Consider the following 14,173-nt stretch of genomic DNA (forward strand, 5'->3'; position numbering starts at 1 on the left):
AAATGCCTACAGTATGTGTTACAGGGCCAGGAAAACACCTGGGTCCGAGTGATTAAAATGTACATGCCCTATTGCTCTAGGTAAGACAAGTTGAAAAGCCGGGAGGGGGGGTGACATAGGCTGAGGGTGAAGGCAGTAAAGGATTGAGGCTGACCTTCCATGGCCAGTGATGGGTCCCCAGACTGTGACAGTGATGAACGGCTGTAGAGTGGGTCAGCCATGACAGGCAGGCTYCCAGCCGACACGGGACGGAGAGGCGAGTAGTGGAGAGCGGCCTATGGTGCCATCAAATGGATTCCCCGTTACAGGAAGTGGCACCATAAACTCCCCACTTGTGTCCATTGGAAGTTTTCTGTTCCACTATCAAATGTCACGCGTGTCACGGTGGCACACACACTCCCATCTCCCCAGTCTTTTTAAAATGGATTTGTTGACCTTTCCTATATCTCAGCCGAGACCCCCCCCCCATCCAGACTCAGACGGGGATCCCATCAAATAAGAAAGAGGGGTCTTYAGGACTAGGGTGGGTTTTACAGGACTGGAAAGATAAACAACGTGCTCGATTCCACCTTATATCAACTTAGATCGGGTGCTGAATCCTCCTATATAGTACTGGACCAGAGTGTGTGTGGACAAGTTTAACTAAACTTGCGGGGACCAGAAGGGGAAAAAAATCTGACTTACTGGAGACATTTTACCAGTCGCCACAAGGAAAAAAGCCTTCTCCGGTTAGAATTAGGGTTCAAAAGTAAGGGACATTTTGTACGGGAATCAATTGTGTTAGTAAAACAAGACTGTGTGTGTGTGTGTGCACTTGTGTGGTGGGATTGGGGGGGTCTCTGATTAAAATGTCCCAAACCAGTGTTGTGTAGAGGGTGAAAAGAAGGACAAGCCCTTTATAGAGACAGTGGAGACCGAGGGGGGGGGGGGACGTACAGGGGCTTGGGAAAGGGATAGGTAGCCAATGGGACAAATCTAGCTGGATTTTCTAGCCCACCTATCTCTCTCAAAATGGATCCTAGCAGCTAAGTCTTGGATTGTCTCTGGACCATGGACAGAAACAATACCACTTTCCCATTTAAAGGGACGGTGGCTTGCCATGAAAACTGGAATTCCACGGCTGCCGCATAACCATAATATAAGAGTTTACAAAAGGGTACTGAAAGGGTGTCTGACTGTAGTCCACAACCAATGCTTGTATGRGCAGATGTGTGGTAGAGAACAAGAAATACAAAACTTATATGGACAATGATCACTTCCGTCCAATGGGAAGGGGACCTTAAGGTCTCGGTCGCGTACTTTATTTATATAAGCAAATGACAAATCCTTATGATGGCATTTTTTGCGGGAAGCATGCATTACAGCACCAAACAAAAAAATATATACATACATGCATAGATGCATACATACATACATACTTGGGCAAGTTGAAAGGTTTGACGAAACAACAAGAAATGACAGCTCGCCAAATCCATCACATCGATTTTTCAAAATAAATGTGCCTGTTAATTTGTCCAGTTCCTTCTTATTCAGCTTTTCAATGAATATCCCCCCCTCTCCTTTCTCCTCCACTTGAAGCCATAACTCACAGTCTGGGGAGTATGAAGGCAGTGTGTTTTGCATACAGGGAGGGAGGKGTTGTCATTTCAGCAGACTMAACCTRAGGGACTTGGGGTCACAGTAGGGTCCTGTTCACCCCAATTGGGGACATGGAGGTCTACATGGGACAGCAAGGGAGGGTATGTGTGTGACACAAGGTCCGACACACCCACCCACACCGACCAACCCAAGTGCACTCAAATCTAAGAGAAGCCAGGAAATGCCATTTTGTCTCGGTTGCATTGCTGGTCTTTAACCAACGCTGCCACTCAAACAGGGACTGTACCGACCAAGCCCCTCCCACCATGATGTCATCAGGCCCTCTAAGAGTGACAGTTTATTAATGGTGGACTGTAAAGGTAACGCTCAAGYGGAGAAAGAGAGGTGTTACGTCTCCGACGAGCCGCCTAAACTGTCTGCTGCATCACCACTCTATGGGATGTAAAAAATGTAAATCGTATAGATTCCAATGGACGATAACGTGTCTTAACCCATGCTCTCTGTAGCTCACATTCTAAGCTCTTGACGAGGCCTTTTTTCTTGTTTATCACGGGTTCATGTGTGTATGCATGTCTTAGGATTTGGTTCCGCAACACTCAGACCCAGAGCGGTACCCTGCAGAACCCAGTTGGAACCACATTGCGGGGCCTGTGGCGGTCCTTCTTGTCCCAGATCCCATGTTAATAGGATTCCTTAAGGCTGTAGATGGATGGCAAATCCAGGCGGTTTCATCTACTAAAAGACAGCATAAATCACCATGGAAGAAGCGGGGACGAGGCAGGGGTTATCGCGCGCCTGACTTCCTCATGAGATCTCTGCATTAAACCATTAGTGAAATTAATTCATCTTTCATAAGAGGTTTGAGCAGTATTTGTGATCTATGATAACAACCAATTTCTCACTAGCCGGGCGGGGGGGACAAAAAAAAAATGTCAGCCCTGATAGACTACACAAATCTGCTCTTTTTAAATGGGCTAACATTATCTGGAGTGCTGCTCTCGGAAGCATCATCCAAGATTCATAACCCAGTCGCGAAAGAGGAATAAAGAGAAAAAAGAGGAATAAATCAGGGAGCAAACTTTTCTCTTCTATGTGCTCGCTTTTAGCGCCGCTCCCGGGTTTTGTTTTGTTTTTCCACTCGTCTTCGTAACTCACCGAACACCGCTTTCTTGTCATAATTGTAAACGACTTCACGCCTCAATCGACGTAATTGGTTTTAGATCATCTGCGAAAATGGCAAACTGGGGAACTCCAAGGTGGGGTGGAAGAGAAAGAGAGTGTGTGTGTGTGTGTGTGTGTGTGTGTGTGTGTGTGTGTGTGTGTGTGTGTGAGAAAGAGGCAGAAATTGGGAGACTGCGTCTGTGAAAGGCCGTATCCATCTCCTTTGCATATATTTGAGGAGGCGGCCGGTGGAGCGCGGTTGACAGATGAGCGGGGAGTATGGGGATGACACGCGGGCGGTCACGCTCTTTATTACTATATCAGCACAGCACGACGCTACCTTATGATGTGGACCAAGCAGAGGAACCCACAGAACGAACAGACAGACACAGGCTGCATTACAAAGCACGGCAAGCAACCAAATAAAATCTTTTGCAATGCTGCCATCTCAATCTTTCACTGTTCAACYGAGCCTTGTAATAAATTCGCTTTTTGAGGGAACGTAAACTAAAGAAAAAATTCTGAAACCGAAATAACTGTCTTTTGTGAAAATGCTAAATAGTAAAGGAAAGTACTCCATAGATAAAAATAACACACTGCCATAAATGTGTAATAGTACCAATAGTCATATGTTTTACATATTTTATAAAACATATAGAKTTGAAGTCRGGAGTTTACATACACCTTAGCCAAATACATTTAAACTCAGTTTTAATCCTAGTAAAAATTACCTGTATAGGTCAGTTAGGATCACCACTTTATTTTAAGAATGTGAAATGTCAGAATAATAGTAGAAAGAATGATTTATTTCAGCTTTTATTTCTTACATCACATTCCCAGTGGGTCAGAAATTTACATACACTCAATTAGTATTTGGTAGCATTGCCTTTAAATTGTTTAACTTGGGTCAAACGTTTCGTGTAGCCTTCCACAAGCTTCCCACAAATAAGTTGGGTGAAYTTTGGTCCATTCCTCCTGACAGAGCTGGTGTAACTGAGTCAGGTTTGTAGGCCTCCTTGCTCGGAACACACRCTTTTTCAGTTCTGCCCACATACTTTCTATAGGATTGAGGTCAGGGCTGTGTGATGGCCACTCCAATACATTGACTTCGTTGTCCTTAAGCCATTTTGCCACAACTTTGGAAGTGTGCTTGGGGTCATTGTCCATTTGGAAGACCCATTTGCGACTAAGCTTTAACTTCCTGACTGATGTCTTGAGATGTTGCTTCAATATATCCACATAATTGTCCTACCTCATGATGCCATCTATTTTGTAAAGTGCACCAGTCCCTCCTGCAGCAAAGCACCCCCACAACATGATACTGCCACCCCCGTGCTTCACGGTTGGGATGGTGTTCTTTGGCTTGTAAGACTCCCCCTCCTCCAAACATAACGATGGTCATTATGGCCAAACAGTTCTATTTTTGTTTCATCAGACCAGAGGACATTTCTCCAAAATGTACGATCTTTGTCCCCATGTGCAGTTGCAAACCGTAGTCTTTTTTATGGCGGGTTTGGAGCAGTGGCTTCTTCCTTGCTGAGCGGCCTTTCAGGTTATGTCGATATAGGGACTCCCGATTTTAAGGCTAGTGGCATATAGATACTGTTGTTCTGGGATTGATTTGCACTTTCGCACCAAAGAATGTTCATCTCTAGGAGACAGAACGCGTCTCCTTCCTGAGCGGTATTTTTATTTTTATTTTACCTTTACTTAACTAGGCAAGTCAGTTAAGAACAAATTCTTATTTTCAATGACGGCCTAGGAACAGTAACTGCCTTGTTCAGGGCAGAATGACAGATTTTTACCTTGTCAGCTCAGGATTTGAACTTGCAACCTTTCGGTTACTAGCCCAACGCTCTAACCACTAGGCTACCCTGCCACCCATGATGGCTGCGTGGTCCCATGGTGTTTATACTTGCGTACTATGTTTTTGTACAGCTGAACGTGGTACCTTCAGGCATTTGGAAATTGCTCCTAAGGATGAACCAGACTTTTGGAGGTCTTGGCTGATTTCTTTTGATTTCCCATGATGTCAAGCAAAGAGGCACTGAGTTTGAAGGTAGGCCTTGAAATCATCTAACAGTACACCTCCAATTGATTGAAATTATGTAATTTAGCCTATCAGAAGCTTCTAAAGGCATGACATCATTGTCTGAATTTTCCAAGCTGTTTAAAGGCACAGTCAACTTAGTGTATGTAAACTTCTGACCCACTGGAATTGTGATACAGTGAGTTATAAGTGAAATAATCTGTCTGTAAACAATTGTTGGAAAAATGACTTGTGTCATGCACAAAGTAGATGTCCTAACCGACTTGCCAAAACTATAGTTTGTTAACAAGAAATTTGTGGAGTGGTTGAAAAACGAGTTTTAATGACTCCAACCTAAGTGTATGTAAACTTCCGACTTCAACTGTACCTACTTTGGAAAATATTATGCAACATAAATCATTTCGATATGAAAAAATGTCAAATACCAAGCGGCGCAAAAAGTTTTGCAAGTCCCAAAAATTGTGCATTGTGAAATTTAGAAAGTAAATGTTATATATATATTTTTTTTAAGTATGAGCTATCACCAATTTGTTTTCAGCTCTTGCAATACCTACTGCATTATGGGGACTAAATGCAACCACCCAAAATGTATTGTCAAGCTCCATGCCTTGCCAAAGTCATAAATKATCTTTCTTTAAGATGGCGACGTCATGTCACATTGCTGTGTAGTGTCCATTACTGACAGCACTACTGTATTTCAGGATGCAGTAGAGGCCGAGAGACAGTCCCACTCAGTCACTACAGCAACAGTGAAGTGATACACACCTCAGGGAAGTAGTCCTGAGGAAACTTCTCCTTCTCCAACATGGGTGTGCTCTCTAGTGTGTCTGAGTAGATCTCTTTCCCAACCACCTTCTTGAATTTCTTGGCTAAGGGGAAGAACACAGACAAAGAAAGCCAAAGAGGACGTATTAATACAAGACCCAAGACAAGCTAGYCGTTTAAGAGGCCATGATTCGCAGTCCAAACCTACTAATGTAGTTTAACCTACTAAGCCGTTTTGAAGAACTAGATGAAGTCATGCGTGCATAAATCCAGGGCTTCATCAGGCTACTACTCCACCTGCTGGTTGTAAGTGGAAGTATCTATAGAGGTTCTCCTGCACAGATTCTCCACACCTACCCAGTCTAAGATCAGGTTGTGTGTTGTACTTACACGGAGGCCTTAGACGATCCAATGTTGAGGCGATCCAAATAGCGCCGGGATGGGCAACTGATGGGTGGGGGGGGACCACAAAACTGAACTCATCATGAGGGGCAGCCAGAGCAGGCACCAGACTTTTGGGGGCCCTACGTTACATTTTGTTGGGGCAATTTTGCTGTGGAAATTACACCTTGTGTATTCTATATATTCTAACTCAACAAGAAGTTGAGATATATAAAAAAATACSTTTTCTGGGGGAGATTGATCTGCGGGCCTACAAAACGGGGGGCCMCCCCAATCCATGAAACAGCGTGATGCCGTGACCTATACTCATAAGATCAGTGTCAGAGATCTTGAACTAAATGAAGGTTCCTAGAACTAAAGGGTCTTCCTCTCGGATCAAAGGTGAGTATGTTTTACATGGCGCGATGCCCTTTAGTTACACTAAGTTAGAAACATTCAAAAGGCGGAAAATATCTCAGAGGTCAAAACGGTTTGGCATGGCAAAGATCTGACACTGATCCTATGAGTATGGGTCAAGGCCTCTGCGTAAGTACAAAACATAACCTGAACTGGGGTCAGAGCCTAAAAACGTCATTCACAGTCACGTKACATCTGGAACCGTTTCCATGAAGAGTCTCAGAGTAGCAAGGCTGATCTAGGATCAGTTTTGACTAGATTATAATGAATGGACAGGGGGCACGTGATCAGCAATCCTACTCTTGAGACGCTTAATGGATTAATATGGATCCTGGCAAATGTGGCATAGTTCTTTACCGAGGAAGCAGGTGAAACAATTGATGTTTGCTACAAAGTTAACATTTTTATTCAGTCCAGTAACATCTTGTACAGTGTGAATGAGCTCATTCTGGACATATCCTAATCCCATGTAAGAGAAGCATGTTGTTTTCCAGGTGGTTTGACGGGTGAAGATGAGGGTGTGTGCGCGCGTATATGCCTGCTTATGTGTGTGCGTGTGTGTATCCATGTCCGCATGCATGTGTGTGTCCTCTCGCCTTCCCCCCTCGCCCTGTCCTTCACTGGGGGTGAGTGCATGGTGCTAATGCTGACTCTGGTGTAATGGGAACGACGTTGTGGCTCCACATCTATATCCCCTCTTTAATTAGCCTGGCCGCCGGGCCCCTGGCCCTCTGACACCCCGGGCTGATGAGAGCGCCGTAACTGTCCAATAACCTCTGTACACAATTACCGTGGAGCCCGAAATCTCATGAATTAAATCCTAATATTAATAAGCATTACCATTCTATCGCTCACTTTACATTATCTTCCCCAGTCAATGTCAACTGTACTGGTTTTGATGGAAGTGGTGATGGGCCGTGTAGGGTGTTATACGGAGGGGGGGACTGTGAGAGAGCAGGAGTGGAGATTTCATTGGGGGGGGGGGGGGACTCACCTTTGAAATCAAACTGCTGGATGTTTTTCAATGATTCGTGAAGAAAGTAGCAACTTCCTAGTGCCTGGAAGAGAAAAAGAGAGGGGTATGAGATTTGGGAGAATTGTTCACCCACCATTCAGTCAAAGATGATTGGAAAATAACGAACCACAAAATATTACTGCGCAATAGAAATAAATATTGGTTCCAGGTAGTACGAAGCTCCAGTCATTTGTAGAGTTTTGATGTGGAGGGCAACAAGGTATACACTAACCATCCTAGGCAACAGAKCACACCACTATTTCCCCACAGCAGATATTGAATGAAAACCGTCAATGGAATATACAAGAAATATAAGTAGTGTGTTGTATACTATCAGTGTAGGGAACTATCAGTAGAGTGCAGTGCATTCAATACAGAGTCCTCAGACCCTACACTTGGTACAAGGCTTCCTGATGTGAAGAATAAATCATTGCAGTTTATCAAAGGACACATTCAGATGGACTTTGGAACAACCAAAGATCTACTTCAATAGGATTAAAATCGTAATTTCTGAAAGAACAATCAAATCACAAAGCTTCCCCAGTCTGTATACAACCCAAACAAGCTCACTGAGGGAAAATAAATACAATGCAGGGGATTTGATGCAGTTCACAGTCCACTACACCACGACATGCTTTCTCCGTGCTTTTTACTGTCCTCTATACATCCAGGCAGTAGAGGAAAAGACTGCTCTTGGTCCTMTGGGTCTTTGAGATAGTGAGCCCTCAGCCCTTGCTTGAGGGTTATTTGGTCATTGCTCCTGCTACCTACAACCCTCCTTTCTCTTCCTACACTGCAGCACACAAAGCATGGCGAAGGAAAAGAGAGGTTAGAAAGAGATATTAGGGAGAGAAGAAGAAGAAGAAGAGAGGCTGAATGACAACACAAACGTGCGAGAGTGTGTGTGTGTGTGAGAGAGCAACAGAGGGAGAAACTCCCAAAATACTGCAGTAGACCAGTTAAGTCATGTGCAGGTAGTGGACTGGGTAGCGGTGGGACAAGGAAGGGCGCATGAGATGCAGAGAGAGAGGCATACGTCTCCCTAGAGGGGAGAAGACGGACACCAGCGGGAGAGAGAGAGAGAGGATAGTCCGATTAGGTGCCGTTGTCCTTTGAGGCGCGGAGCAGACGCCCTCACTGGCAGGGGGGGGGGGGGTTTGGGGCTCGCCGGGCCGGCCCTGCATTATTTATGAGCGCCGGGACATCTTGAGATTAAACATAGGCTGATTTGTCGAAAGCACAAACATGAGGTCCTGCCCATCTCCTTGACACGGAGGTTCATCCAACGGAAAACACTGTCGCACATTTAATTGACGAGAACAGTGGCTGGTGACCCAGACCCACCGCTGCGCACTGCTCCTTCCTTCCATCTTCCTCCCTCCTTTTTCTGAAGGACAGAAAAGTGAGGGATGGAGGAAAAGCGGGTGGACTCAAGGTCAACTTTCTCCACAGCAGCAGGGCGGCTTCCATGACGGGCCCCGTTTATTTGTCTTAGCTTTACTTTATGCTATTTTTCACCTCAAACTGCCACTGACAGAGTGAGAGAGAGAGAGGGGGACATGAGGGGGAGAAACTGTGCTAGATGTCAAAATGACACTACTGTTATTGTTTTTGTTGTTGCTGCTGCTTATTTTTTTTATTTGGTATCGATCCAGAATAAATAGTAATAAATAAGCTTGGGCGATATACCGTACACTGGGKTAATTCAAAATACAGACGGTCCGATTTTGAATACCGTTCCCCAAAAATATTTTATTTTAATACAATTTTGGGGGGTTGGTGTCACCCCTGTCTCGCGGGGGGTGCGTGCTATACCACTGCTTAAGTTAAGTATAACTATAAGAAATCAAAGATGTGTCAAATCAATTATATCCAGCTAACGGGTCCAGCTTGCATTTGGTTTCCTAGCTTGCTAACTGTGGCTAGATGTCAAGAYAAAGCTTCTTGGTTACAGCAGAGACATTCAATCCCCTCCTGGATGAAGATCCCCTGTASCTAAATTGTTTCGTGCGTCAACATATACATATATTTTTGAAATAGCGGCCCTTGTGTGCACAAGAGGTAATAGCGTATATCCCGGTATGGTACAGAAACGGTATGACCTGGATACCACACCACCCTAGTAATTAAGCTAAAATAGAAAAAGGTTAGTCTAAAATATATGACTTCCACTCAATTAAAMTCAGTAAAATTCTTACAATTTCTAAAGCACCTGATTTATGTTCATATACGCAAACATTATAACATTATCTAGGTCTWGCCTATAGTCAACAGAGAATCAAAATGGAATCGAAAAAGGACTGGATTTGCTTGTTTAGTGAACAGGTATGGGCCTAAGCAACATAATAACTCATAGTCCAACTAGCTGCACGCTCATAAATGCTCAGTGGACATCGATTACTCCACAAAACTCAGCGAATGSGACCGTCCAAAATAGAATTGATATGACGACTTTAAACAAATCGCAATGAATCAAACTTCAAATAAATGATAAACAATTGTGCCTAAGTGGCTATCTGTGTAATCACGAAAAATCTACTTAACCTCTAGCCCAATAAATATTTATTTGGCATCAGGGTTCAAAACACCCGACAGGCTGGTTTTATGCTCCCCCCAGCCTCAGGCACTCTTCATGAAGAACCTATTATTAGTGGGCTGCAATTAATCCATTTGTCTCTGGACATGACAGGCTCAAAATATTAATTAGAGACCGACTGCGCCGACAGGATATGCTTATCTTTTACCAGTGGCTTTACAATGGCCTGTGTCAAGCGTACGTTTGTCACGTCCCACTTCATTGATTAGCTGCCAGATTCACTTGAAATAATTAAAAGTATATTTTACATATTTATAAACCCCACTGTCACGACCGCTACTTAATTTTCCATTAGTAAAATGTACTCGAAGTGTGACTGGCGAGGGCCAGGGCGAGCTWGGGGGAAAGAGTAATTGCCATAATTGTAGACAGAAAGACAATGACCGCTCCATAAAAGCCAGGTTTTATTGCCCAAACTGGCAATGCTATCTCTTATCGGGAGTCGTATAGGCCACACCGCTGTGACTAGATAAGCACACTTACACAATGGAAGCTGTATCAGTGTGTGTGTATGTGTGTTCAGGGACATAATCAGGGTTTTAGTGAGGTCCGGAAGAGGGGGGGGGGTCGTCTCCGAACCATATATTTTTTTCGAAGTCGAAGCTCATTTACTGCCTTTCTGTTCAATTAAAAAACTTTTATATACTTATTTGGAGAACAGCAAAAACAAACAAAAATGACCCCAGCCATTATCACCTTGGCTGTTGTAGGTTAATTCACCTCAGTCAATATACAAACACATGGCCTATTAAGACTCCAGTGGGCGATTGAGATGAGACGAACAATCATCGATATAAACGAAAACATGACATTTTATTATTTGTATTTTGATTGCATTTCAATGTAGGCCTATAGGGAAGATAGGACATGTGGAAATGTTCATATTGAAACATACCTTTTTTTTCCTGAGTTCCTAACGTGTTTGATAAGATTAGTATTGATTTTCTCAGGGGACCGCACATGGGGCCCAACCCCAAGTTTGGGAACCACTGTACAAGCCTCTCTCTCTGCTTTCTTTCATTCTCTCTCTCCTCTGCTTCCTCCTGCATACATTGCAGCCTACCTCAGCCTCACCGCTGTGTGCCACATCACTGTCTGTCTCAGTAGCCTGCTCTCTGTAAAGCAAAGTTATTATGAGAACTTGGTAGTGAATGTTTTGCTTTCCATTTGAATATCCCTTTGAACGTGGTGAAGTTATTCCCCTTTGGATGGTGTATCACTACAAAGAAACAGGTGTCCTTCCTAATCCAGTTGCCGGAGAGGAAGGAAACCACTCAGGGATTTCACAATGAGGCAGGCCAATGGTGACTTTAAAACAGTTACAGAGTTTAGTGGCTGTGATAGGAGAAACTGAGGATGGATAACGTTGAAGTTACTCCACAATACTAACCTAATTGACAAAGTGAAAAGGAAAACCTGTACAGAATAAAATATCTCCAAAATATATATCCTGCTTGCAATAAGGCACAAAAGTAACTGTAAAAAATGTGGCAAAGCAATTCACTTTTTGTCCTGAATACAAAGGGTTATGTTTGGGGCAAATCCAATAAAAACACATTACTGAGTGCCACTCTCCATATTTTCAAGCATAGTGGTGGCTGCATCATGTTTATGGGTGTGATTGCAATCATTAAGGACTGGGGAGTATTTCAGAATATTCAAAAAAGAGAATGCCAAGCTGTCATCAAGGCAAAGGGTGATTTGTTTAACACTTTTTTTAGTTACTATACGATTCCATGTGTGTTATTTCATAGTTTTGATGTCTTCACTATTATTCTACAATATAGAAAATAGTTGAAAAAATAAAGAAAAACCCTGGAATGAGTTGGTGTGAAATAAATATACAGTACCAGTTAAATGTTTGAGTTCGGATTGGTCTGAACTCTATAATATGAGCTGGTCAGTATGGGTAGGCAATCCTTTCTAACACAGTTTTTTTTAATGAGATCACGTAGTAGAAATGCACAAGTGTTGCTCTCCACTTTCTGGAGGACCGAGTTTTGAAATCAGTATAATTAGAGTATGATAGCTAAGGGGATGGAGAATATGATTGCAAATATGCAGACGGGGTCGAAAAGAGAACACACAGAAGGCTGCTGTATAAAACACCTGTCTCYGGATTACATCTTCAAACTAAGGGCAACCATGGCATCCGTGACAGAGAGGGAGAAACRTCCATCCATGTATACAGGTAARAGTCTAGYTAGCTACATTTTTAGATACACATTTCTAATTGTCAGAAAGTCATTTTAAYTTGAAGTTAGTGTACTGTTAGCTAGCTAGCGTTATGTGTATGTATCAGAGCCATTTGTATTCCTAGCTATTAGTATCAGAGCCATTTGCATTGCTAGCTAGAGCCTAATTTTAGCTTGCTAACATTGAAGCTGGTTGGTTAGCTACCTGCAGATTCATGCAGGGGTGTAAAGTTGAGTTGGGATTATGGTTCATTGTTTAGCTAGCTACATGTCTTAACAAAAGACTCCACTATGCAAGTAACTATTTCAATAGAATGTTTATGATGTCACTGCAACAACTTTCGATAGCCATAGCTGGTAAATTCCCTTTGGCTATCTACTCCGATTTCAGAACACTCGTCTTAGTGTGCCAGAGCGTAGAATAACTGACAAATTTACAAACGCTCAACACTCGTTGAACATGGCCAGTGTCAGTAAACGGCAAAAAGCAATAATACATTTTTGGCCACGCTGCAGCAGTTGGCAGTCACGCAAATGCTCTGGCATCCAACAGCTAAGTCTGCATTTGGCGGATATGGTGGGTGCTGTTCTGGTCTTTGTTGTTGGATTAGCTTGGCCAAGCTAGCCAGGTGCTTGGCTGCTCGTTAGGCCGTAGAACGCTCGTCTCGCCTCTTTGGCCGGGAGCGCGTCCTGAGTTCGGGCCCAGAGCAGCACTCGCCTGCGGTTACAGTTTTCGCCACCCCTTGGTTTTAGCAACCTTAGTCTGTTTTGGTTGTTGTATAGCCTCACATGATGACTCCTTTAAAGAGATGAGTGGGGCGCTTTAGGGTGATCGTGGACCGGGTGTAATCTAAGGCTTGAAGGCTCCAAAAAATTCTCAAAAGGTGAGGTTTTATCTTTTTAAAGGCAAATTACTTTCCCTTTGTCAAAGCTGTAGTGTATGAATAACACATTTTTCTATCTCGGAGGTCTCTAACGTTTAATCCAATGAAACAGTTTTGCGTACATAGAGAACTAAATTGAGCCGGTCGGTCAAATATGTAGTCACGGCCCTGTGTGTGTGACAGAGAGAAGAGAGAAAAGGAAAGAGAGAAGAGAGAGAGAGAAAGAGAGCAGAGAAAGAGAAGAGACGAAAAGAAGCAGCACAGACATTGACATTCCAAAAATCCCGAGTAGTATAGGGACGTGGAGAGTTGAGGAGATACAGAAGCCTGCATAGTCCTGGTTTCACAGTGAGTGCTAGGTACTCGATACTGGCTGGCTGCAGAATTAAGTTATAGTAGATGAAAAGAAGTACGGTAATCATGACCCTCTGTGGTGAATGGAGCTTTTGTCATTTAAATGTGAAAAATGAGCGCATAAAGCAAAACCATAAAGTAATAGATTTCTTTTCTCCATTCCGCCCTGAGGAGCACGTCTGTCCAAGAGAGGTACTCACAACTCCCCGTGTCACCAGTGTCACTGTGCACCTACCATATCTATCTGCTCTAAGCCCACCGAGCGATGGCCAGATGGCACTGAATATCCTGATGAGCATTTTGAAAGAGCGTGACAGAGGAGACACACACACACACAACTATTTTTAGGAGCCCGTTAATAGAAAGTAAGACGGGGATAATGAAGAGTTTCCAGAACAGTCGTGAATTGCAGCTGGAATAGTGGCTCACTGTACCGTCAGAGGGACAGTTAAAATGGACCAGTGGTTATATATTTGGCAAGTGGATGGCTGTAGTGTACTGCTCTGGGAGCTAAGGAATGGCTTATCTCCATGGGGTTTCTGAATTTACAATTTATTGTTTTTCCGGGTCTAAAATATGTTGCCCGTCGTCGGTCCAGCGTAGTAAGGGGTGCGCCAACGATTGACGAATGTATGGAAAGGGCTGATTGCAGTGGAAAGGATTGTTCTTTCACCAACACAAGCTGTGTCAGTCTCATGCTCGCAAATGAAATTCCCTGGAGTCCTCATCTGTCAAGTCAGAGTAAATAAACACACA

The 14,173-nt window shown here is 43.5% G+C and overlaps 1 protein-coding gene across 2 annotated transcripts in view; it reads right to left on the minus strand.

Moving 5' to 3' along the window:
* LOC111977840 (inositol polyphosphate-5-phosphatase A) overlaps positions 1-14,173 on the minus strand; it is a 197,877-nt gene that overhangs the window by 71,028 nt on the left and 112,676 nt on the right. For both annotated transcript variants that reach the window (XM_024007560.2, XM_024007561.2), the window contains exons 5-6: positions 7,368-7,431; positions 5,576-5,679 (exon numbers count right to left, since the gene is read on the minus strand). In XM_024007560.2, the coding sequence (XP_023863328.1) occupies positions 5,576-5,679; positions 7,368-7,431 (168 nt within the window). The remainder of the gene's footprint in view (positions 1-5,575; positions 5,680-7,367; positions 7,432-14,173) is intronic.

Source organism: Salvelinus sp. IW2-2015, linkage group LG18, assembly GCF_002910315.2.
Source record: "Salvelinus sp. IW2-2015 linkage group LG18, ASM291031v2, whole genome shotgun sequence".
Lineage (NCBI taxonomy): Eukaryota > Metazoa > Chordata > Actinopteri > Salmoniformes > Salmonidae > Salvelinus > Salvelinus sp. IW2-2015.